Source organism: Anopheles funestus, chromosome 3RL, assembly GCF_943734845.2.
Source record: "Anopheles funestus chromosome 3RL, idAnoFuneDA-416_04, whole genome shotgun sequence".
Lineage (NCBI taxonomy): Eukaryota > Metazoa > Arthropoda > Insecta > Diptera > Culicidae > Anopheles > Anopheles funestus.
In genome coordinates this window covers 25,515,273-25,539,158 of record NC_064599.1, presented here as the reverse complement: position 1 = coordinate 25,539,158, position 23,886 = coordinate 25,515,273, and the positions used below count along the sequence as shown (strand labels likewise).

Sequence of the window (23,886 nt, the reverse complement as noted above, 5' to 3'; positions counted from 1 at the left end):
ATAAAAATAATTGTTTTACACTACACCTAGGAACAAGTACAAGCTACAGTTATGCAAGTATTGCTAATATTGCTTCCATGAATTTATTGCCCTATTTTGATCCGTTTCAACAACTTCGAACACCATTATTTACCTGATTCGAACGGTGGCAGACGTTAACAGTAGCAACAGTTTGTTATAAATATAAAATAGTGAACGCAATACATTCATCATGGAACATTTAGCGCGTCCGTTTGTGTCGAAACAAAAGCGTAACATAAATAGTGAGTAAAACCAGATTATAAACGAGAAACCAACTGTCTACCGAATTTGTATGAAACATTTAAAGGAAAATAGAAGAGACGGGGAGTGTAAGGAGAGGAGTACGTCGAGATCGATCTGTTTTTTTTGTTCACACCAAGCTAAAGCCTTGCGTTTGTTGGATTGCCTGTTGCAATTTGTACTTGAGCTTCTCCTTCGTTTGGTACTGAGGTAGATCGAGCAGATTAAAGCAGGTGTGTGCCACCGGTAGAAATTTGTCGTCCGGTGTCGGTTGAATGTATATCTGCACGAAAAGAAAAGGAAAGAGCGATGAAGATTCGAAAATCGCCAAGTTCTGTTCCATTCTAAGCACCGCCCCTCTCACTTACCTTGATCGCCTTCATACCCATGATCGGAATACGGTCACAACCGGTAAGGAAAAGCAGAAACTTTTTCTTCTCTTCCAATGGTAACTCGTGAAACACCTCCCAAAACCATCGTATCTGAAGAAGGGTGAAAAAAAACGAAATTTTTAGTAGTTGATCGTAGATCTGCGTAAATCACAGGGATCACGTGTTCTTACCGTCTGATCACTGCACTTGTAACCGTTCTTGTATTCGGCATTTTCCTCTAGCGCTAGCCAATCATACTCCTCATTACCCACCACCACAGACATAAGCTCGTGCGCTTTGAACAGCTTCAGCACGCGACCACCGCAGACACGCATAAAGCCAGCGTGAAACTGTCGGAATGACCTCTCAACGGATTTGTTAAACACGTAGTCTATATAGAGTTGGACAAACTCTTGCCTAAACAAAACGAAACAAAACGTTAGAAAGCATCCAAAAAACACAATCCCCCATGACTCCTGGACTTACTTGTTCGATTGCGTTAATCGAATGTTTTCACCGTCCTGCTTTAGCGGAATGGTTTGTATCTCCCCGAAATAGTCCCTGGTGATGGTGAAGGACAAATCGAACACATCCTCCAGATCCGCCCCATCATAGTCCAGTATGCTTTGCATCGAGTTTGCCACCATCGGTGCTAAATCTTTAAGATCCTTCATGTCGACCTCCTCACCCAACAGCTTCTTGTACAGTGCGAGCGGAAACGGTAGGGCGATGATCGTGAAGTTATAGATCGCCAGCCCACACAATATACCGATCAACGCGAACATACTATCGTCACTGTCGAAGTAATCCTCGGTAAACCAGATCGCACATGAATCGTCGAACGATTTAAACATACCGTACTTCGGATCGAGAATATCACGCAACAGCAACATAAAGAACTCCTTCCGCACACCACCCGCATCTTCCGCTTCCTCACCGCAGAACTTGATCTTGATCGGTTTCTTCAGATCGCTCGCCGCATAGTGCGACAGCTCACGGATCGTATCCTGCACAATGTTTTCACGCGTCACATTCAGCACTATATACTGCGAGGCGGCACTTGGCATTGGGGAACACAACATCGACAGCAGATTAACAGTCGCCGCACTCTGCATCGCTTGGTACATTTGCAACATTTGATCAGTCTGTAGCAACAGCATCTTGGCAGCGGCATTGAAAATGAACGGATAGTTACAGAGCGAAAACGTTACCCCGTTTGTATCCGTCGTCCATCGCATGTAATCCTGCCGGATGTCGACCAGATCGTCAATCTCGTTGATGTGGAACTGTTCGTACGGTAACTTCTCCGTTCGCTTCTGATGATTGATCCAGTACAGGACCGCTATGATGTCCAGCATCGCGGCAAGATGTGGATCGTACCGAACCTCCTGCTTGTTCGTTGAACCTACCACACGCGGCTGCTTAAAGTTGATGATGTACAGTATGACGCTCTTAAAGTTTTCCACCATACATTCGAAATATTCCTTCGATTGGCTGGCCCACCAGTTTACCACGATTTCGTACGCATTTTTGGCTAGCTTCAGTACCGATTGGCTGAACGGCGAGTGTAGCTTTTGGTAGTGTTTTGGATTAATAAATTCATGGTACAGCGGCAGCAGTAGATAAATCCGAAGCGTCTCTACATCGGCCGGCGAAGGCATTAAGGCACCGAGCAGTTCCGATTCGATCGAATCGCGGATCAGTTGTCGGATTGATTCACGCTCTATCTTGCGTATGTGATCGAACGTTTCCTCTGCCGCCACCATGTCCAAGCCCGGGTGTTTCGAGGTGCAGCAGAAATGTTCATCGTTTGGCAGCAGTAGCGAACCGTTCATACACGCTAACGATTTGAAGATCGTTTCCACCGACGACATCAGATCGAGCTCGATCGTTTGATCTGGTTCTATTTTCGCTAATTCCTTTCCCATTTCTGGCGAAAGGGATAGAATCTGCGTGCTATTGCTGTTTTGCGAAAGCGATAGAAGAGATACAGGGTAAGAAAGCAACGAACAAAAGTTTAAAACCGAGCGCATCGAAATACTCACTCATAGACACGGAAATCGGCAGAATCTTCGTTTCCTAACACCGAAACAAAGCACTGATCTCCACCGGAAAATATGCGACTCACAGTTATTTGCGTTTCATCACAGCCTGACGGTTCAAAGTCTGTTTTGAACTGAAAGAGAAAATGAATAGAGCAAGGCTTCTCATGGAATGAAACTACTCGCCAATGTATAGCACTTACCCATGGTCCACGAACAATCTGTGGAGTGTTAAAGTTGCCTAGTATACCGGTCCCTAGCTGACCGACACCGCTAAGTCCGAACCCGTATATCTTCCCACGAGAAGGCACAAACGCTAGCGTATGACGCCGGCCGCATGCAATTTGCGTTATTTTGCTTCCCATCAGTTCGAACACCTTCCGTGGTAATATCTCGTTGCTGCAGCTACCGTGCCCTAGCTGACCGAACGTACCGGCACCACACGTAAACACGCCACCTTCGTTGGTGAGAAAGACGGAAAAATCATCCCCACAGCTGATGTACCGGACGCCCAAACTGCGAAGGGTGCGCAACTGTGTCGGATAGCAGCGCGAATTAAGATCGTTCAGTCCGAGCTGGCCGAAAGTGTTTTTACCCCAGCCAAAAATTGCACCAGATCTACAAAGAAGAGAAAAAAATAACGAAATATTACTTTAATATTGCTATGGGAACCGACCACAAACGTGACTTAATGCTACACTTACTTGGATACAGCAAAACTATGATTTCCACCACAGGCGATAAAAGCAATCGGTACACCGGCCAACGATTGTACCAGCGTTGGTATTGCCAGCTTCTCATTTGTCGTACCAATGCCAAGCTGCCCGTAGGAGTTCGAACCCCAAGCGTACAGTTCGCCGTTGTTTGTTAGCGCCAGGCAATGGTATTGACCGGATGCGATCTGTACGACGTGTTTTGCACCGATCGCCTTTATCATGCGTGGTATCGGCTGGCGCCCATTTTCCGTATCGTGACCCAGCTGACCGACGGCGTTCGAGCCCCAGCTAAACAGCTGCCCCCAGTTTGTTAGGGCTAGTGAGTGTGCTATGCCACAGCTGACATGCGTTATGATGTAGTTTTCTAGCGATGTCAAAAGTTCTGAAACGGATGACGAATATGTAGGTTAGCATCCTTTCTTGCTCCCAGTAAACGTTTAATGTGTAACGAAAAGAAAAGGAAATGATGATTCGTACGTAAAACAGTACCCCTTGTCCCAAAAACAATAGTGCAATCGAACAAATGATCGGTACAGAAAATTGGGATGATGAAATCGGTGGTAGAATAGTTACATACTAAATCTGGACATACGTGGCCTTTTGTTTGGTAGCGTGTCTGTATCGTGGCCAAGCTGACCGTGATCGTTGTTCCCGCAGGCGTACATTTTGCCCTCTTTCGTGAGGAACAGCGTGTGAGTGGTTCCACAAGCCGCTTGCGCCACATCTTCCGCATGCGACCACTCCATCTTACGTGGAACTATTACCTAAACAAAAAAAACCAAAACAAGGTTAGCTATCACCTCTCAATCGATATACGATCAATAATGACGTTGGTAGCCCTGGTTGGTAGTAGGCATTCTTACTCACCTGTTCCTCTTCAATCCCACCGAGACCGAGCTCACCGTGGGCCGTATTTCCCCAGCAATAGACAGCCATGTTGGTGTGCTGTTAGTAGAGTAATCCAACCTACGGAAGGAGGAGAAAGTATAATTAACATTTGCAACGGTTCCATCATCATCGTCACCATCATACAATTTTTAACAAGATTTTGTAGACAATAAACTTTAATGCCGTACATTTCATATGAAACAATTATTAAGTTCTTAATGAAACTTCATACTGCAATCAACACAGGCAACAATTTTAGTGTATTGCAATGGCACATTCTGCGGTCTCGCTGATTGCGACTAATTTCGTGTGCAACCGTGAACCGAAACGTCTAGAACAATCGAAAGATAAACACAACCACGATGACTTTACGCTAATTACCCACAACAGATAGTGCTTTTAACACACAAAAAAACAGCAATTGCACTTTAAAACCATGCTAGCAGGCCCGATGGATGATGTGTTGCACTAACGTATACACTTTTACGAATAAAAAACACAGTTCAACCCAATTTCACTCACCTTCCAGCAAGCAGGACAAGGGTTTTTCCCCCGTGCACTGCTTTTCACATGTAATTTCTATTGGACGATGTTCGAACTTATCATGGGATGCGTTTATTTAGCAAACACCTAGCAGTTGAATATGCTGCGTAAACATAAAAATACATTTACAGCTAATTTGGAAAGCGATTTCGATTAGTTTTCGGACCGACAACAATAACGCACTTTTTCCTCGGATGGTATTGCATATGGTTTGCTGCTGTTGCGGTGTCTATGTGTGCGCAAATGAGACGGTGGTCTAGAAACGATCAGAACAAATGTCAAATCGTACGTCAAATAGTTTTACCGATTGCAATTAGCTAGTCGTTTTGTTTTATTTTAAATTAGTGCCACTATCCATACATGGCGTTAATTTAAATCTATCCTAATCCACTATTTCCGGAGTTATTTCATTTAATTTTGTGCTTTTCTCCATTTCTTGTAAATAAGTGAACACGCGGTGATAAACGGAGCGCGCGCTTTCCGTATCCGATCGACGATTTTTTCCCTGTGCTTCATCGATTGTTGTGCTGTAGAATGTTGTTTACATTTCGTTCGCTCGAAATACCGCCAAAACTGGTAAATCGATCAACCGTACCACACAGCCGCGCAGGTGTTTCTTTCAAAATTGAATGAAAACGGTTAAATCGAGGGCATGTTTTTTTTCTTATCAATTTATATTACAAATTGATTATCTATTTAATAAGATGATGGTAATAAATCGACTTGTTCCCCCACGATAATCAATAATAACGTAGCATAAGCAACGACAAACCCAACAATATTATATGTGCTCGTGGATTATTAGGTTCGCTTTTAATCTTACAACAAAACAAGCAAACAAACAAAAGAAAAACATTCCCATATAAAGAAACAGCTCTATCTGTATCGTAACGCAACCGATTTTGATCGTAACGAATCACAGTCATATTCACTTCACTTTCATACTAATTTATGTTTGTTTTTGTTTAACTGATGCTGCTGCTGCTGTTGCGGGCCTCATCTGTTCGTTTCGTTGGACGGTTGTGTCTGTGTATCTGTAGTATTTTTTATGCCACATGGAATAAGAAGTACATAAATGAGGTGTAACAACATCGCGGAGTTTTACTTGCGCTCCAAAAAGGGCTCGCTCTACTAGCCATATATCGTCCTGTTAGGTGTGTGCGCGCGCTCTGTATGAAATCTCTACGTCTTTCACACATTTATCTACCGTCTTAGGTGCACCTGACTAGAGACCAGGCAATGAAAAGGGAAAGGGAAGAGTATAGAAAAATGAATTACAAACAACAAATCTAACCTACGGGTGTTGTATGATATCTTTGATGTAGAGGTATGTATTAGGACTTTACAGTACAAACTATCGCATTTGCATTTCAGTTTCAGCTTTCACGAATCGCAAGTGGGTTGTAATTAATCATGTTGAACTTTCAAATATTTACACGCGCACGGGACAAAGACCGTCTGGCAGGATTGATTGGTAACGGATCGCGACAAATGCACAGTGAAGCAGTTTTGCTTTTTACCTGGAACACGCGCTCGTGGGCGTGTTCGCGCGGCACAACCTTTTTAGACCGTTTCTCCGTTTGCCCATCACCTATCACCATCCGGCAGAACAACCTGATTCATTCACCATTCACCCTAAATCGGTGATTCGGTTCGCATCTATCGAAACTAACGTCTTACGGGCTAAGAATGTTCTGAGGATAATTCTGTGTGTCCTACTAGAAACGCATTGTAAACATTATCATCATATCATAATCCTGCCACCAGTGATCTATTAAATTGCTTAATTTGTCTATACGCTACGGAGTCGAATACTACTCTGCTCGGGTGAAATTCTAATCCACCGGTGTAACCACGGACATGGCGGTGACATTATGCAGCGTATATGTGGAACTTACGTGTACGTTTTTAAAATGGTCTACTATCATTCAAGTTTCAGTTTCACTCTACATTTGGTTTACTTTCCTAGTGTCCTATCGCCTCTTTCTCCCTCGCAATGGCAATGTATCGCTAAGTGGCTGGCATACATCCTCACCGAACTCATCCACTGTTTTGTTTGTTCCGTACTTACGGATCACTATTTATACTCTAAATACGCAGTAGCATCTACAAATTGGTTCATTGCTTATCGTTCCGTAATCGGCGTTCAGCTCCTATTCAGCTCATGTTTCAAGTGTATTTCGACCACATGCTTGTTTGATGCTGATATGAGTTTGTTCGAATTTCTAATTGATCGTGCAACTACTATTGTACATAAGTAGGTTAAGTTAACCTGAACCGTCTGCTTACAATCAAGAGAACAAAAAAAAAGGAACGTAGCTCACAACAAACGGCTTACGATACTGGCGCAACTGAAGATGTTTGTATGTTTGGATACCACCAATACCAGGTGGCGAACGTAATAAACTTTTGGCACGAATGTGTTTTTTCCTTATCCGGTTCTCTATTTCTTTCACTATCAACTATGCTATGGAATGCAAAAATTAGGTAAATCTAAATTCTACATCGATATCTTGTAAACAATACATCAACAAGCATCAAAACGCTCCACGTTACACACACAGCTAACAAAAATAATACAAAATTTCAACTCATCTGGGACGCTGTTCAAATGGAACAGTTGGTGAGAGTACCCGCTCACTCGAATGATATGGTAACGCGTAACATATAAAAGACGCACAACAAATGCACGGAAAGACGCACACCAGAAGAAGCGCAATGCTCTGCGCTGCACAATAATTGCACAAACATCCCCCCCCTCCCATCTGGGTCTACTTCGGTACCATCACTTTCGCTAGGCTGGGAAAGATTTCACCTTGAATCGGTCCACACTCGACCTTCTCGCCATCGACCGTCATGTGACCGTTGGTACCGGCCGGTTCGATCCGGAACGCCGAAACCGGCACCATCTGGATGTGTTCGTTCGGCTGCATTGGGAGGTGCGTACCGCTGCTTAGCCCGAGCAGGAACGACAGTAGCTGCGATCGTGAAACGCCCGCCCGGATGATCAGCAACCATATGATCCCATCGTTAAGGCGCGACTGGGGCGCAAAGTAACACTCCGTGCTGAGGTGCGACTGATACGCCGCGTGTACCATCACAAATTCGCCAGCAATCGTTTGCCAGGTGTCCGGCAGCGAGGCAGTTAGTGCGGGAAGTCTAGAGGGTGGTCCGTACATCACACCACCACCATTAGGGCCACCGTTCTGCGTAGGATCATCGTTGGAAGCTTTATCACTCTCGTACACACTGTCCACCGTCGAGAAGTAGGTGCTTTTGCGCGAGGTGGCCGAATACCAGCTATCGATACGTGGCCGGAACGAGTCCAAATTGGTACCGGTTTCCAGCGACAGCACATCGCTAAAGTTTGTATCACAGGCATCGCAGCTACCGACGGTACCACCACAACCACCGTCCTGCCCCATCAGTCCCCGGCAGTCGCGACAGTTTAGTGTCGTGTTGTAACTAACACTGTGCTTCAGTGTGCCGATGCCACCACCGTTCGGGTGCGTGAGGTTCCCATCGCCAACGCCATTCGTTTGACTAACTAAAGCCGGAAGATAGTACACCTTGCCTTGGTAGGTGCGCAAGCTGATTAACCGATGGACGGACCACACGGTGAACCGTTGGCCACCGATCGCACGCAACCGTTCGCTCTCGATGTCAATGTCCGAGATGAGTCCCCAGCCGACCGACAAAAACGAGAACATAATCTGCGAAAGATAAAGCACCCGTTTTTAGCGACAAAGGGTTTGTTTGGATATATTTGACAAATGTTGAAATACTTACATTGGAACGTGTTTCGACTCTAACTACGTCTAACATGGAATGTTTTCCCTTAACTACCATTAAAGCTGACGCCAGTACAGGTTTCGTGTCGAACGGTTCTCTGAAATAAAGGAAAAGCAACAAAAAAAACGACAAAAATCCATGAATTCACTTAGTGATAATATCGAAACACCTGTTTATATGATACATATCAACAAACGAAATCCACACACGTGTGTACTGATTGTACAACGTTTGATAAGCAATTTGTTGTTTACCTTCAAAAAAGAGGATTATTTCATAATTTTCATCGATTAGATTATGCAATGTTAACACATATTTTCAGGTAAGAAGTTTTCCCCTCCACTTAAAGCCACACTGTGCACGTGCAAGTTTGTCTTGTTTGTCCCATTTGCAGTGATGTCTTTAAAGCTTTCCTATCAACGAAGTACACGGGCATTACTCAATCTTCAAATTTAGTTTGCCGCCTCGCCTCGTTTGGTTTACCGATTTATCATTAAATGTGGATTACTCTTAACGACGTGATTACGGTTGGATGTGTTCGGGGTTTAGGCAAAGCACGATAACAGAACCGTTTTTTACGGATATCCGTAAGTAAATCAAATCTGTTCTAAAACGATTAAATGAGGACGGTGGTAGCTTTCATTTCCAGCAATAACTTCAAACAGTTCCATAAAAGGACGTCACAGCTCTCACATGATCATACTCATTCCCTTGGTAAGATGGTAAAACATCAATTGGTCTATTTTGCAGTGAGGGCATTGTGGTGTATTTGGAAGGGCTATTTGCGAGAAAAGCAACAGCCTGCAGTGCCGCTCGTAATCGTACACTTGAGGACAGCAACTACGACACCTCTGTCTGTCCTCATTGATTAGGAGTATCTTATCAAAACAGCAAATCGACCATAGCTTTCGCCCCATTCGTTGTCGAATGGTGCCGCGATGGTGACGATTGGATATGTCACGCTAAAAGGCACGCAAACCCGAAAAAAAAGCTGTTGCATTCGACCTGTGGACGTTACCTGTACTGGAAAATCCGGCGCTCAAAACGACAAGTACAAAATGATGTTTAGCAAAACTTTGTCCAACAACCCCCGGTGGTATAGGGGGAGAGGGTGTGGGTTTCAAAAATAGCGACAGCTTCAAAATGCCGGTTTGTCAAGTTTTGTCAGCACTAATGCCTGACTGTGCCGCGCGGTACAAGTTTCTTTAAGTGGTACAATTTTTTGTTGTTGTTTCTCTCGATCGTCCCCAAATGTATACCTCGCCCCGAGCAGCAATAGGTAATATGCTGGAGCATGGGACAAGAAGAAACAAACTATCGCAACCCATCGCGTTCGTCATGTGCCTTGGTGTCATCGGAGGCACTACACTCTCGGTTTTGGCTCGATGCCAGAGAACTGTTAAAGCATTATGTAATCCGCCTCGTTTGAACCAAATCGATCAAACACACACACACACACACACACACCAGACACCCTTTTGCCGTACCCGAAGGGTGGGGTTTTTTTCTGCCATTCTGTTGAGTTCTTCCAAAGGGCGTCTACAGCGAGGCCCAAGCGAGACGGTTTGGGTAATTGTTGTGGCCGAGTGGGTTACCTCTTGAAATGAAAATGGCCAATCACCGGCACACATTTGTGCGGAGTGCCTTTTATTGCCTCCGTACACCCTTTTTTTTGGAGTGTGAGTCGTGGAGTCGTGTCAATAAATGTTCTCATCCAACGGTCGCTGAAGTATGGATGAAGCGGTGAAGCAGAAGATCCCGCAGAAATTTTTGCGGTCAAATTTTGGCTCCGTTCCGGTATTGCAACACACCGATGATTCTGAGGCATAATCAATAAAACGGACCAAATTCTCCAACGTCCAACCGAACCGTTCTTCATCACCCATTTCTAATGGAAACGTTTATGAGCCTTACTGTTTTAGCCACATAATCACAAATCTAGGCCACATAAGCACCTTGGAGAGTTACCTCCACAAAAAACCTCCCCCCATTAGCATCGGGCGTAATGAATCGGGCGGTTTCAACGAGAATTAGGTTCCTTCTTTTTTCCGACACCACTAAATTCGATTTTATTTGCCAACTTCTGCTTTCAATCTCGTTAGCTGTTTGTGCTATAGTTCGGCAAATGGTGTGAACATTATCTCATCGACACGCGAACAAATCATATTTTCGCTTTGCTTCCACATCGGCATAAAATTTCGACGCCATCAGAACAGGAACAATACAGAGCAAACTGAGATGCCACTTGTCGTCCTGATCGAGAGGATGAAGTTCGACCCGAATCGGATGGGATGGGATGGAAGTTGTTGTGACGAAATATGCTTGATCATCGCAACGGACCGCCGTACTCTCCAGGGTGTCGTCGGGCAACCATCTGCGTCGGAAATATGCCTTGACGCAAATGACGTGAATTGTGTTTGCATTCGGATCAACCATCGGATTTATTTACCCTTCGGCAAAGCTTTATTTCACTGATTGTATTTTGTACGTTCTTCCGGGGTTTTTTTTCCTCGCGCAATATCATCTATAAATGATTGTGTATGTTTGCTTATGGAGAAGCCTTCCAGTGCTAAAATAAAGAGAAAATTATTATCAACAATGTTTGTCATGATGATGTAAAACGTGACCCATTAGAAAGGGCATGTCTCGGGCCAGAATTAGAACGTTTTTATACTTTTATAAACGTTCGCTTTTTTTGCTTGCTAAGAAAACAAATAACAAACAGCACAGTCACGATTCTGCTGTATGTAAATATTCGCCTTCATCTGTGTGAATATTTTAAATGATATTACGCTTCTTCCACGTAAAAGCACCTTGCTATTTATACCTATATAGTACCTCATTACGGGTGTGTACTGCGCGTAAACACACAATACTAAATATTAAGCAACAAAGGGTAGATTACGATCATCCTTGAACGTGACTATTCTTGGCTATATGGCTGATCTCGAACCATTGCTTTTCTTCTTTTAGCTTCCATAAAGTGAGCAGACCTATTACGCTTATTGGCAAACCGCGACAAGGTGAAGTTCATAGCACAGATATAATGCCACCACTATGAGGATCCTGGCTGCTGTGCTTTGGACATACCATCAGCTCAACAAACAGCCAGTTGAGCACCGTGGATTGGGTGAAAGAAACAAGCAAAAGCAAGTATTCATCTTTTGGCTTGTGGAGAGAAAAAACAAACACACAAAGCACCGTTGTGGATTGATCTGAACTTCCTCCCCACCGGGGTCTTGGTAAACGTTTCAAGGTGACCAAAGGCCTCCCTTTTGCCGCGACTGGTTAGTGGATTTATCGCTTCAGCATCGTGTCGTTAAAACGCAATAATTCTCCCAACAAAAACGCCAAACCATTCAAATGCAGGCAGGCAGAAATAAAACCCCGTTCAATATCTCCATCCTCGCTGTATGTCTCTGTGTGTAGTACATGTGTTGTTACGTACGTTTAAAAGCAGTCTTATCTCGGCCACAAAAGTGACATTGCAATAACAACGATGGTACTCCGTGCCGTATAGTTGCGGCTTGACAAACAATCCTCCTTCTCCCGGTCGAGTTCTCTAGTTGCCGTGAGGCAACAGATTGATAGATCGATGATAAAACCCCTGTTTTCCTCCCAAAAACTACTATCAATCCCTTGTGTGTCCTCATTTTTATCTATGCAAAGCAAAAAAAATCCCGCTTTACATGCCGGAAGTCGGATTGACGATAATGCTAAAGCAATTTTGCATCTGTCCGTCCGTTGTTTGTGGCCAATAAAACGTTCCCCACATCAAAAGGGTGGGGAGAAATTATTCTTTTTGCGTGCAGCGGATGCCAATAACGAGATTTTGATCAAAACATATGAATAATGCACATGCACATAGTGTGGGGCGCGTGAATTATTATTCAAATCTTGCGTATATGAAAAACGCTTCATTTTAATTGAAAAGAATCAACAAATAAAAAACAAGCGTTTAAATTTCCGGCCCGGTGTAAGATTATCATATTAGTATGTTAGTTTTTCTTTTATGAAAATATTTAAACCTTTCACCTTAAACCTTTTCATCGCGTTCTTGTGCGCTATTAGGTGTTGGGTGCTACTTCCGGCCAAGTAGCAAACGCAACCACCTCCTACCGAAGGCCTCACCAACAAGTTTAGGGCTGACATTGGAGTAAGGCCTTTTTTTCTGTGTGCTACGCTCTTAAGCACTTCCTGTAGGTGCAATTACTTAGTCGAATAATTATCCTCATTCGCCGACTTGCGCCTGGATCGCTGCAACATCCATTTGTACAGGTGTAAATTAAGTGTCCGGAATCGGGTATGGGTATAGGTTCATAAATCAATCCCTTGCGTGATTCTAATGCTATGTTTCAAACAGGATCTGGGAACATACGAAGAATGCATACGACTGGTGCATTATTACATTGCATGTGGTTCAAGCATATGTCCCCTTTGGCTGTGCTTTATGATCATACTCTGGGCGTATATTGCATGCTTCAGATACATTCATTTTTGGTGATCTTCAAGATATCTCTCTCCCTGATGGTAGTTATTTTTACTCAAATTTACAATACATCGAGATCTGGTACAAGGCACTCGTATGGCTGCAATCGCTCCTATCCTTGGGAAATAAAGTAAATTTACATCACAATGTACTAGTGAGAGACATGCTCTTTATGGAGGATATACACCCATATATGTTCCCTTAATTAATAACCAAACAAAATGGACATTGGAAAACACACACACACTGCAAACGTGTTGCAATGGTAAATCCCCCAAGGTTTGCCGTGAAAGATGTCGAATGACGTTTTTATACCACTCTGACCATGAAGTCATCTATATACGCGCCTTGGTGTGAAAAGATCATTCCATCATTCGGTATGGTATTAATTAATTTGCAACTTTAGCGTGTAGCCTGTGAACTAGAGATGAGAATAACAACTCTTTCTAGCGAATCAACTCAGAGTGAATGAGTCGTTATTAGGAGTCAGCTCGTTGAACGACTCATTTTGGAGTCATAAAAAAACCCGGCATAAATCTCCTAAGACTTTAGTTTTTTTTGAGTAATTTAGCAAAATTTTATAAATTGATTTTTTTTAATGCGAATTTGTTGAATTGAGTTTCTTTTCACTCAAATAATGCTTTAAATAAAAAAAGAATACAAAATAAATAAAAAAGTCTAAAAACATGAAAATTTCCTAAGGCTATAGGCTTAGTTTTTTTTGAGTAATTTAGCAAAATTTTATAAATTGATTTTTTTTATGCGAATTTGTTGAATTGAGTTTCTTTTCACTCAAATAATGCTTTAAATAAAAAAAATAAAAAAAATAATAAAAAAAATGCTAAAAATTTGCCAATCTCCTAAGCAGTGAGTAAATGAAAAAAGAGTCGCTAAAACTCCTCGTGGTGAGTGAACGAAACTCGTTCAATGCACCGTTTCAACTCACTATCTCACTCTTACTCACTTTGCCCATCCCTACTGTGAACTGGTCAGATTGATTCAATCTATAACCCCTTGGATTGACTTAAAATCTCGACTGGACACACCCCAATGGGTGTTGCATATAAATAACGAATAGCCATAGCAGAATAAATAATACAATAATGAAAAGCTTCTTTATACTTACTCATATAGGAAAGAGACCGTTTTCGCTAGTCCATTGCCCGATCCGCACGGGATGATTCCCATCGGCAGCTCGTCAATAGCCGTCTGCCAATCTTCCCGCTCGAACAGTCCATTCAACACCTCGAAGAAGATACCATCGCCACCCACGAGGACAATACCCCGCCACAGGTACACATCGCGCAACCGTACAAATTCACGCGCCCAATTGCTTTTCTTCGTGATGTGCAGATCGTACGGGATCTCGGCCTCGGCAAAGACCGGTGCAACACGCTGCTGAAACATTTCGCGCGCCTTTCCCGAACCCGACTTGGGATTCAGAATGATCAACATTTTGCGCGTGTCCCGCGGTTGATAGGTGAACTTCTGCACCGGTTCACCCGCCACCAGATGCTTGATGGAGGCACGCCACTTTTGTGCCTCCCGGTTATTATCTTCGTACCGGTCGAAGGAACGAAAGCGCAGCGTTATGGTGGTTCTCTCGCGGAATCCACCCCGCCGGTTACGCTTCAGGATGTAGGCGTAGATGTACAGATAAGCGCTAACGTCCGTTTCGTCCTGCTCGTCGGAGTTCTCCTCGACCACCTTCAGCTGGTGGGAGCTCGAGATGGAGGCACAGGTGCACGACGAACTGCCGCGGGATCTTCTTTTGCTGCGCAAACACCGACAGCCGATGATGTCCTTTAGCGGGATTGTTTGCTCCTTGGTCGAACCGTTCGATTGCTTCTTCAGGCAGAGACCCTTGTCTGTGAGCCGTACCTCAAACACGGTGTTCTTCTTGGAACTGATGTAGAACGTTTCCGTCAGGTAGACGGTCGCACCGCCAACCATGGTCTGCTGTGGTGGACCTTCCTCGGTGGCACTACGATCGGGCACCACAACCGCAATACCTTTGCCACCGAAATCATCTTCAATTTCGCGGCCATGTCGTTCGCCCAACGTATCGTTGGGATCTACCTTCGGTTTAAACGCGGCCAGATCCATTATGAACGGGTGTGGGGATTGTGCGTTTTCAACTTGACTCGACCTTTCCACACACTGTAAGCAAGGGACGCGCAGGGTTTAGGGCAGTGGCGCGATCTCGCGAAACCTCCGGCCTCCAGTTGCGCATCAGATCAGTTCCGTTTGCCGGTCCACTGGAGCATGGTGTTAGTGGCAGCAGATTGTTCACCTTTATATCTTGCGTAATGCTCCAGAGATCACTTCCTATTACACGTTTTGTTCGCTTCCTTTACATTAAACACATTCGGCTGTATTGGTCTGTGTGTGAGCTTTCTATTGCTATGGAATTAAATAAATTAAATATTTTATGAGTTTGCGTTAGCACCAGAAACAGACCCAGAGAGGTCATGAAAAAACAACTCCACACAAACGCCCTCGTTTCGATGCAGGGTGTAGTACAGAAAATCAACTATGGCCTTCAATCCGGTTCCAACTCAAGTATGAGTGGCCACCCAAAGGCATGCACTTATGATGGACTGGAAATCCGTTTTTCACGCTCGACTGGGCAACATAAATCGTGGAAAACAAAAACACACAATTTTTGGCTCAACCAAAATTATTTGGCCACCCGTAGTGGCCTTGAAACGACAATTCGCCGGACGGACTGTGCGGGTCAATACTTTGTCGTCACACACGTCACGGCTTCTCCCAAGGGGCTTCGATGGTGTAGTGGGCATTGAGGTGTTGGATTGGATTGGAGCTTACGGCAGAAAAAAGTTTATACGATGGCAACAAATCACCGTTGTACCATGACTTATGAACAATGACGTCTGTTATAAGGGCGCTTCGTCTACAGCAAAGCAAAATCGAATGTGAAATGTACAGCAACAATGCAACGTGACTTCATTCCCTGGGCGATGCGCTCTGGGATTTACCCGGCGGGGTGATAGAGTTGGGCTCCTAACAGTGGGAATATATTTTAGCAATCTGAGAAGGAAAACTCTCAATAAACAAAATGTTTTGAAGCTTTTGTAAAGTTGAGTTAAAAACATGCCTTGTCCTGTGTTACTTAAAATTTCCAGTTTGACCCAAGCTTATCAGCAACTTCAGTAATCCTTGTCCACGCTCAAGCCCATAGTGTGCTAGGCGGCGTTTAGCCGAATGGCGTGACCTAAAGTCATCAATGTAGGCTCTGAAGCAAGATTGCAACTTGTAGTAGGATGATATTTAGTTGAAAATCCGTTGTTTAGTGTGGAAGGCGGTATGGCTACAGGAAGGACCGTAAGTTCCGGTCGGTAAGTAACGCTAGGTCTCCCCCCAGGAGCAGGTGACTGTGGAAATGTGGTGAACCTTGCTTGGTGGATTTATTTTGGAGTAGATCTGAGTGCATTGATAGCGATTTTTGTGTTGTTTTCTTTTAAGGCACCTTTAACTTCGATAATAGTCGTTCCTCTCGCTTCGAACGTAAGCCGTTTGGAAGAATGTGGTGGTGGCTGGTTCTTCGTGCCACAGGTACAGGCATTAGGAAATATGGGTAGAATAAACCCACTTCGTGTGGAACAAACAATTTAAAAGTTGTCCTAAGCCACACCGGCTTCCCACGAGCAATACCAGGCTAGAAAACGGTGTCATTTCCTTCACACCATCAAACAACGCACGCACACACACACACCCGGTGTTATCCTAGCTCCTTAAGGTTCGTGGTACGACCGTCTTCATTTTCGTAAATGGAAATTAACACATGATGAGGTGTTTGAGTAGTGAAAACAGGTCAACTCGATGATAGTGGAAACGAATTATTGCGGAAGCTACTAATTCATCGTTAATGGTAATCAGTTACAAAGTTGTAACTATGACTATGTAACAGCACAGCATAGTATAGGAGAGGGTGGTCGTGTTCTAATTGGAAAATGGCTCAATAGTGTTGGACATTTACTTGTTCCGATTAAATGAATTCCGGGACCGGCAGCCCTGTGCTTAGGTAATATGAATGATTAAATGTTTAATATATCTCTGCTCATGTGGCATGCTGTAACCTTCGGCCAGGGACATTATCTTTGAATAAACACAGCTCGTAACATGCCATGCACAATCGTTCCTCAATACCTCGTCGGTAGTATGCAAACACACCGTGTTACATGCAGCATGGAGATTACGTAAAAAGTATGCTTTTTTTTGTTGAGCCGACAAGATGATCAAACAACAACACACGGAAACCAGCAGACAAAGTAGGCAACGTCATACTTTCACGTGCATGATACCTTTGGACCATTGTTCCATTTTGCAAAAAAAAAAACACTTTCTCATTCCTTCTTGGTTAGGATGCGAAGGAATGGGGCGAGATTCCCGTGTGTCCACCCTTAACCAGAACGCATTGTGGATAAGTGGTAAAGAATGCGATGTGTCGGGAAATCCACTTCACTCTTTGTGCTTCACCTAATGCACCACAATCAACTACTATTGTCGGATAAGGCGGTGGAATATAGATAACACCTATTTCCAGCACCTTATCTTTTATCAAGGAGATGTTTCATTAAACACACAGAATCCACTGCTTTTTTTTACGTACACAGCACTGCTCTGTTACTATTATTATTATTCGATCACACTTCCACTACACACTTCACTGGTATTCCATTATTTCTGCAACGCCACCGCTTGGCCACGATATTACGCTAATCTAGATGTTTGCAATGAAGGTTTTTGCAAAACTGGGATGATCGGAGCAAACGACGTTTCGGTAGAGGGAGGGTGCACACAAGCAGCAGCAACTGAAGAAAAAGAACCCACCGAAAAAGGTACCGACCCGGAGCGACGACCGAATGTTTCGCGCAACCACCGCACAACGCACGCAACCGCGAGACCGTCCTCTTTTCGGAGTTTGAATGAAATCGCGAACCGCGATTTTTCCCCGAAGACCTCCCGATTTTGTGTGCACAGCTATTGCACCGTGGGAATCGCGGTGGACGTTACAACTGACAGTGCTGAAGCGGCATTTCTATTCAACGCAAAACCACGCGAAACCGTCTGCCGCAAATGATGTTTTGTTTTTCATCATTTTTACATTTGCTTATACAATCAATTTTGTGTAAAATATTGGTAAGCGGCCCGATTATGGCTATAGCACCAAGTTAGGTCAATAGCGGTTTTAATATTTAATTTTATGCAATATCACTCTCCGAAAACGGAGCTATTTTTATCATCAAATAATAACATTACTTAATATTTTTGCTTCATTAATTCTTGGATGAACTCTTCCATTTGAGTACGTTTTTCATAAATAGAAAAGAAAAATGCATGAGTCGAAATATCAACGAAAGGGAATAAATTTTTCAGCTGACCCACTGTGCCGCTAGTATTGACAGTACGTCAAGGAGAAACGTCAAACCGAGGTGTTGTTCTTGCGCAAGAAAGTGAAAAATTTTCCTTGCTGCTCTGGGGTTGTCCGGTTTTTTCTGCATTTAACAAACCCCAAAAATCCGCGACTGGTAGACAAAATGTCGACGTACCTTGCTCTTCGAGCAATTCTGAGTCCGAGTAGGTGTTATCACAGCTACAAGAACTAATGTCGCTGGTTGTTTGCATTCGGCTTAGTGCTGGGATGTTTTCCTATGCGTAAAGTGAGGTTAATTTTGTAATCAATCTTTTGTTACTACACATTCCAGTCGCCCGTAAGACGGTCGCACAGTTTCTTTCTGCCGGCAATGGGTTGAACGTTGTGCGAAATGCATCACCGGCTATTCGTGCCGTACCGGTAAGGTTTTACGCCGAGAAGGAAGTCTTCAAGCGTGACAAACCGCACTGTAATGTCGGCACGATTGGGCACGTCGATCACGGCAAGACAACACTAACGGCAGCCATCACAAAGGTGCTGGCAGATAAGGATCTGGCCGAGAGCAAAAAGTATACCGATATCGATAATGCACCCGAAGAGAAAGCACGAGGTATTACGATCAATGTGGCTCACATCGAGTATCAAACGGAAAACCGTCACTACGGTCACACTGATTGTCCCGGACATGCCGATTACATTAAGAACATGATCACCGGTACGGCACAGATGGACGGTGCGATATTGGTAGTGGCCGCAACGGACGGTGCCATGCCGCAGACGCGAGAACATTTGCTGCTGGCGAAACAGATTGGCGTTAACCACATAGTGGTGTTTATCAACAAGGTTGATGCGGCCGATCAGGAAATGGTCGATCTGGTGGAGATGGAAATTCGTGAGCTTATGTCGGAGATGGGCTTCGATGGTGATAATGTTCCGGTTATTAAAGGATCGGCCCTTTGTGCACTGGAGGGACGCGAACCGGAAATGGGTGCTAATGCCGTAATGAAGCTGCTGGAGGAGGTAGACAAATACGTGCCGACACCGGTGCGGGAGCTGGACAAACCATTCCTGTTGCCGGTTGAATCGGTGCACAGCATTCCTGGCCGTGGTACGGTCGTAACGGGCCGTCTGGAGCGTGGTATGCTGAAGAAAGGTCAGGAGTGTGAATTTGTCGGCTACAACAAGGTAAGATTTGTTTGATGCTACATTGTTGCGGGGTTTGTAATGGTTTCGTTTCTTCTATCAGGTCATTAAGTCAACCATCACCGGTATTGAGATGTTCCACAAAATTCTCGAAGAGGCACACGCCGGCGATCAGCTCGGTGCCTTGGTGCGGGGCATTAAGCGTGATGACATCAAACGCGGCATGGTGATGTGCAAACCGGGCACCATGAAAGCAAACGATAACTTCGAGGCCCAGGTGTACATTCTCAGCAAGGACGAGGGCGGTCGGCACAAGCCGTTTACGAGCTTCATCCAGTTGCAGATGTTCTCGCGCACCTGGGATTGTGCAACGCAGGTCCAGATCCCCGGCAAGGACATGATTATGCCGGGCGAAGATGCCAAGCTGCAGCTACGATTGATGCGACCGATGGTGCTGGAACAGGGCCAACGGTTTACGTTGCGCGACGGACACATTACGCTGGGTACGGGTGTGGTAACGAAGCTGCTTGCACCGCTCACTGAAAAGGAGCGACTTGCCCTTACCGAGGGTAAGAAGGCACGTGAAAAAGCTGCCACTGGTAAGGCGTGAAAAGGGTTGGAGGCTGGTCAGGGAGGGAGTGTGTGTTAAGCTAAGGATCAAACAAGAAATGTAAGCTAGTTATCTAGACGGAAATACAATTGCGAAAGCCAATTGTGTTCTGCAATCGCTAAATTTGTCACATTCGAAAGTTTGGTGGACCACAACGAAAACATCACTAAACGTTTAAACAAAACAAAACCTTTGCGATCAACTTTATTTCACCTGAGTTATCGACTTTCCCAAAAAAGCCGGAAAGCACTAATGGAAATTTGCTTCCGCGTAAGTCTGGGCCGCACGCAACGCATTCTCTAGCGTTGCTTCGAAATGCATCATCTTTACCTTGCGCGCCTTCATGTTGCACACTTCGGCCGCATTCTGTCCCTTCGGTGCGGCCGTTTGTGCTTTGAACGTTTGCGCAACCACCGCTAGCCACCGTTCCGCATTGCACTGTTCGGTAACCATCGACGGCGGAACCGTTGCCCGTGCTTTCACCTGATTGTCCGTAATGCTTACAACCAAAATTGGACGATCCGTACAGTATCGGGTCGCTTTACTTAGCTGCACCTCCTCGAGAATGATGGAACACTCGAGAAAATGCACAATAAATCGATCATTCGCGGTCACTTTCTGTTCCATCAGATTGCGCATCTCAATGTCGATCAGCTCACGGAGCGATTCTCGTGATCGATCTTTCAACTTCTGGTACAGCGCATTGATCACGTTCAGGCACCGTTGCCGGACACAGTACGGCAGGTGAATGTTATTCTCCGTACCGGTGAGCAGAACATTTTTAAGCCGCTGCATTCGCGTTTCAATGATCGTAATGTCGCCCTGTCCTTTTTCATTTTGATCCGCATCCTGTTGCAGCTGGCTAACGTCGTTTTGAATTTGTGCGCCCAGGAAATGGACCTTCTTGGCCGCTGGTCCAGCAATCCCGTGAAACGTAAAGCATCCGTTCTTTGATTGCGTTACATTCGTTATGGCAAAATCGTGCAATTCTCCCGTATTGGCTGCGTGCGTTCCACAGCACAGTTCCCGCGATACATCACCGATCGATACCACTCGCAGACCCCGATCGGGATAGGTTTCACCCGGAACCGTTGTAATTGTCGCGAAATCGAGATCATTAGCATTGCACACTACCACACTGATCGGTTCATTGCGCTTGATTAACGATCGTATTTCAGTCTCGATCGTAGCTATTTGGTCTAGCGTTAGCTTTTCACCACTGATGGCAAGCTCCAGCCGGAAGCCCCGTTCGGAAACGGCACTGGAACGTTGACACATTGGCAGAGGAACGATTTTGCGTACAGCAGCGTTTAACAGATGAGTTGCTGTATGGTGAACAGTTAGTTGTGTCCGACGATTTGAATCCACCTGCAGAACAACTTGATCACCAATCGAAAGTGTTACGTTCGGTTGTTTCGCGATTGAATGTACGATAAACCCATTATGCTCGGAAACACCCACTACATCGAACGATTGTCCACCCTCAGAACTAGCTCCCACTGTCAACCGTCCCGTATCGCTCTGTTGACCTCCGGACTCACAGTAAAAATTGCTCTGATCCGTAACGATGTGCCACTGGTTACGGGAGTCATCTTCCAGAAGCAGGCTAACATGCGCTTTACATGGCGCTACCTCATAAATGCCCTTCTCTTGATTAAATGCATAATTGTACCTTCGTTCTGTTCTTGTTGGCTTTAAGCTAGTATTATCGATCGATTCCCTGAGGTTTTGATATGCGGAAAGACGAGTCTCGAGCTTGGTGGCTAGCTCATTTTTGAATCCATCCTTCAGCTTTGAAACGTAACACTCATAGTCCCGGAAGTCAAGGGAAAATTTCATCATTTGTCCCAACTTTATAAGCAATTCTTCATCCAACCCGTACGTGTCGTACATTTTGTGAATAACAGCACCATCCAGATGGTTTAGTTTGCTTAGCGAGAGCTCCTTAATGGCACCGGAAAGACCAGCGTGTTCCAGCACTTCCGACTCGTCCAGCTGGGGAAATTGTTTTAGCAGCGTATTCGTCTCGGTGGTTCGTTTAGAGCTTAGCTCGTTGTATGAGTGTTGTTCGTGTTCGATTATTTGTAGCACGCTGGGCAGATTGCGTCCCATTTCCGGATACACATCACCAAGAATTTCCACCACACTGGGGATAGTTTCGCGCAGCAGATCCGGACAGCCGAAGGTACGTTTAGCCAGGGCAAGCGATTTGCGAATAATACGCCGCAATTTGTGACTATAAAAATAGTTTAAATAAGCCTTTGGAATGTTACGGTTTGCCGGATTTACTTACTTCTGGGAGGGAAACATTCCGTCAGCCAAACAAGCCGTTATCATTCGACTATGATCAGCCATAATTCGGTAAGCGGTATCTAGTTCGTAGTGGTTATCGCCACGCAGGAAGCTTCCACTGTATGGTTCAAGTTTTGTAACCTACCGAAGCGGATCATAAAGGTGTTTCAGTTAGTATTAATTGTTTAAATATTCATCCTACATTGTACTTTACCTTCTGTATACGGCTGAAGATCGGTTCGAATAGATCCGTATCATAATTACTTAACTTTCCCTGCAGATGGGCAACCACCCTTTCCAAACCCATCCCCGTATCCACATGACAATGAGGCAGATTTCGTATCACTCCGTCCTCGAGCGAACGGTTGTACTGTATGAAAACAATATTCCAAATCTCGGTAAGATCTGGCACACCGGCGTTTACCAATTGGTATCTCGCCTTTGTATTCTTATACTCGTCTGAAAGATCCAAGTGTATTTCAGTGCATGGACCACACGGGCCTGAATTTCCCATCTCCCAGAAGTTGTCCCTTGCACCGAAAGGAAGCACACGATCTGCAGATATTCTAATTTAAAAATAAATTAATTTTAAAATTTATTTAACAAACTTTTAAAGATGGTGATGAAATTAGCTTACCCTAAGCTCAGCCAAATTTCTCGACATTCTTCATCCGCTGGCAGGTTCAGACTTTCATCTCCTCCGAAGTATGTAACGTACACACGGTCCATATCAATGTAGTACACATTCTTAAGCAAATCCCAAGCCATTTCGCATGCTTCACGCTTAAAATAATCCCCAAACGACCAATTGCCCAGCATCTCGAAAAACGTATGATGATAGCTATCTGTACCAACGACGGACAGATCGTTATGTTTGCCACCCACTCGCACACATTTCTGCGAATTGACCGCCCGTTGGCAGGGCCGATCAGCGGTTCCTAGGAAGACATTTTTAAACTGATTCATGCCGGCGTTCACAAATGCAATCGTACTATCGTTGAAGGGTATCAAAGAGCTCGATCGTATCAGCTGATGGTTGTGTTTGACGGTGAAGTAGTCTATAAACTGGCGCCGAATCTCTTTCGAACCGGTTCCTGTGCTGTTAACGGACACATAGCGCACCTGACCAGTCGGATAGCGGATGAAATAGTTTCGGAACAGTAGTTTAGAGCGAAAACACAATCGGAGAGCCATTGTTTTGAATGTGTCCTAGGTGGATATTATACAACACCGGTTCGACGGGCTGTGGAACCGAGTGACACATTTGCAGGTTATGATTGTTTGTTTACATATCTGTCAGAGCAGCACGGTGGGTTTGGGTTGGAAAACGGATATATACAA

General features: G+C 44.6%; 3 protein-coding genes and 1 long non-coding RNA gene across 14 annotated transcripts; 2 read left to right on the top strand and 2 right to left on the bottom strand.

Annotated features, from left to right (window-relative positions):
* Positions 1-49: 49 nt before the first annotated feature.
* LOC125770335 (probable E3 ubiquitin-protein ligase HERC4) lies at positions 50-18,294 on the bottom strand. Of its 11 annotated transcripts, XM_049439779.1 has the most exons (13): positions 17,736-17,950; positions 14,229-15,505; positions 8,611-8,710; positions 7,611-8,534; positions 4,258-4,335; positions 3,968-4,154; positions 3,379-3,772; positions 2,878-3,292; positions 2,678-2,808; positions 1,119-2,594; positions 824-1,049; positions 630-743; positions 50-544 (listed from the first exon to the last, which is right to left on the bottom strand). In XM_049439779.1, the coding sequence occupies exons 2-13, from the start codon at positions 15,206-15,208 to the stop codon at positions 392-394; spliced, it is 5,178 nt and encodes a 1,725-aa protein (XP_049295736.1). In that variant the 5' UTR covers positions 15,209-15,505; positions 17,736-17,950; the 3' UTR covers positions 50-391. The 11 variants fall into 11 exon arrangements, with proteins under 11 accessions (XP_049295736.1, XP_049295728.1, XP_049295725.1 ...); XM_049439771.1 differs by lacking the exons at positions 7,611-8,534; positions 8,611-8,710; positions 14,229-15,505; positions 17,736-17,950 and adding an exon at positions 4,801-5,067 and having other exon boundaries at positions 4,258-4,356; XM_049439768.1 differs by lacking the exons at positions 7,611-8,534; positions 8,611-8,710; positions 14,229-15,505; positions 17,736-17,950 and adding an exon at positions 4,801-5,068 and having other exon boundaries at positions 2,678-3,292; positions 3,983-4,154; positions 4,258-4,356.
* LOC125770342 (uncharacterized) lies at positions 16,324-17,258 on the top strand. The gene is made up of 2 exons (XR_007419177.1): positions 16,324-16,461; positions 16,589-17,258. It is a non-coding gene; the product is annotated as an uncharacterized LOC125770342 (long non-coding RNA).
* Positions 18,295-18,528: 234 nt separating the features above from the next.
* On the top strand, positions 18,529-20,355 carry LOC125770340 (elongation factor Tu, mitochondrial). The gene is made up of 3 exons (XM_049439793.1): positions 18,529-18,703; positions 18,832-19,685; positions 19,747-20,355. Exons 1-3 carry the CDS (start codon positions 18,664-18,666, stop codon positions 20,251-20,253), a joined length of 1,401 nt encoding a protein of 466 aa, XP_049295750.1. The 5' UTR covers positions 18,529-18,663; the 3' UTR covers positions 20,254-20,355.
* LOC125770336 (alanine--tRNA ligase, mitochondrial) lies at positions 20,345-23,855 on the bottom strand. The gene is made up of 4 exons (XM_049439780.1): positions 23,183-23,855; positions 22,760-23,111; positions 22,547-22,686; positions 20,345-22,489 (listed from the first exon to the last, which is right to left on the bottom strand). Exons 1-4 carry the CDS (start codon positions 23,737-23,739, stop codon positions 20,503-20,505), a joined length of 3,036 nt encoding a protein of 1,011 aa, XP_049295737.1. The 5' UTR covers positions 23,740-23,855; the 3' UTR covers positions 20,345-20,502.
* Positions 23,856-23,886: the final 31 nt, after the last annotated feature.

Excerpts from the sequence above, each read along its gene's own strand:
- LOC125770335 (XM_049439779.1), bottom strand. The coding sequence starts at position 15,208 with ATGGATCTGGCCGCGTTTAAACCGAAGGTAGATCCCAACGATACGTTG. Across the intron at positions 4,155-4,257 it reads GTGGGATTGAAGAGGAACAG|GTAATAGTTCCACGTAAGAT; the intron begins GTGAGTAAGAAT and ends TTTTTTGTTTAG. Across the intron at positions 2,809-2,877 it reads AGATTGTTCGTGGACCATGG|TTCAAAACAGACTTTGAACC; the intron begins GTAAGTGCTATA and ends TTTCTCTTTCAG.
- LOC125770340 (XM_049439793.1), top strand. The coding sequence starts at position 18,664 with ATGTCGACGTACCTTGCTCTTCGAGCAATTCTGAGTCCGA. Across the intron at positions 18,704-18,831 it reads TCGAGCAATTCTGAGTCCGA|TCGCCCGTAAGACGGTCGCA; the intron begins GTAGGTGTTATC and ends TACACATTCCAG. Across the intron at positions 19,686-19,746 it reads AATTTGTCGGCTACAACAAG|GTCATTAAGTCAACCATCAC; the intron begins GTAAGATTTGTT and ends TTCTTCTATCAG.
- LOC125770336 (XM_049439780.1), bottom strand. The coding sequence starts at position 23,739 with ATGGCTCTCCGATTGTGTTTTCGCTCTAAACTACTGTTCCGAAACTAT. Across the intron at positions 22,687-22,759 it reads TCTTCAGCCGTATACAGAAG|GTTACAAAACTTGAACCATA; the intron begins GTAAAGTACAAT and ends CCGCTTCGGTAG. Across the intron at positions 22,490-22,546 it reads GGAATGTTTCCCTCCCAGAA|TCACAAATTGCGGCGTATTA; the intron begins GTAAGTAAATCC and ends CTATTTTTATAG.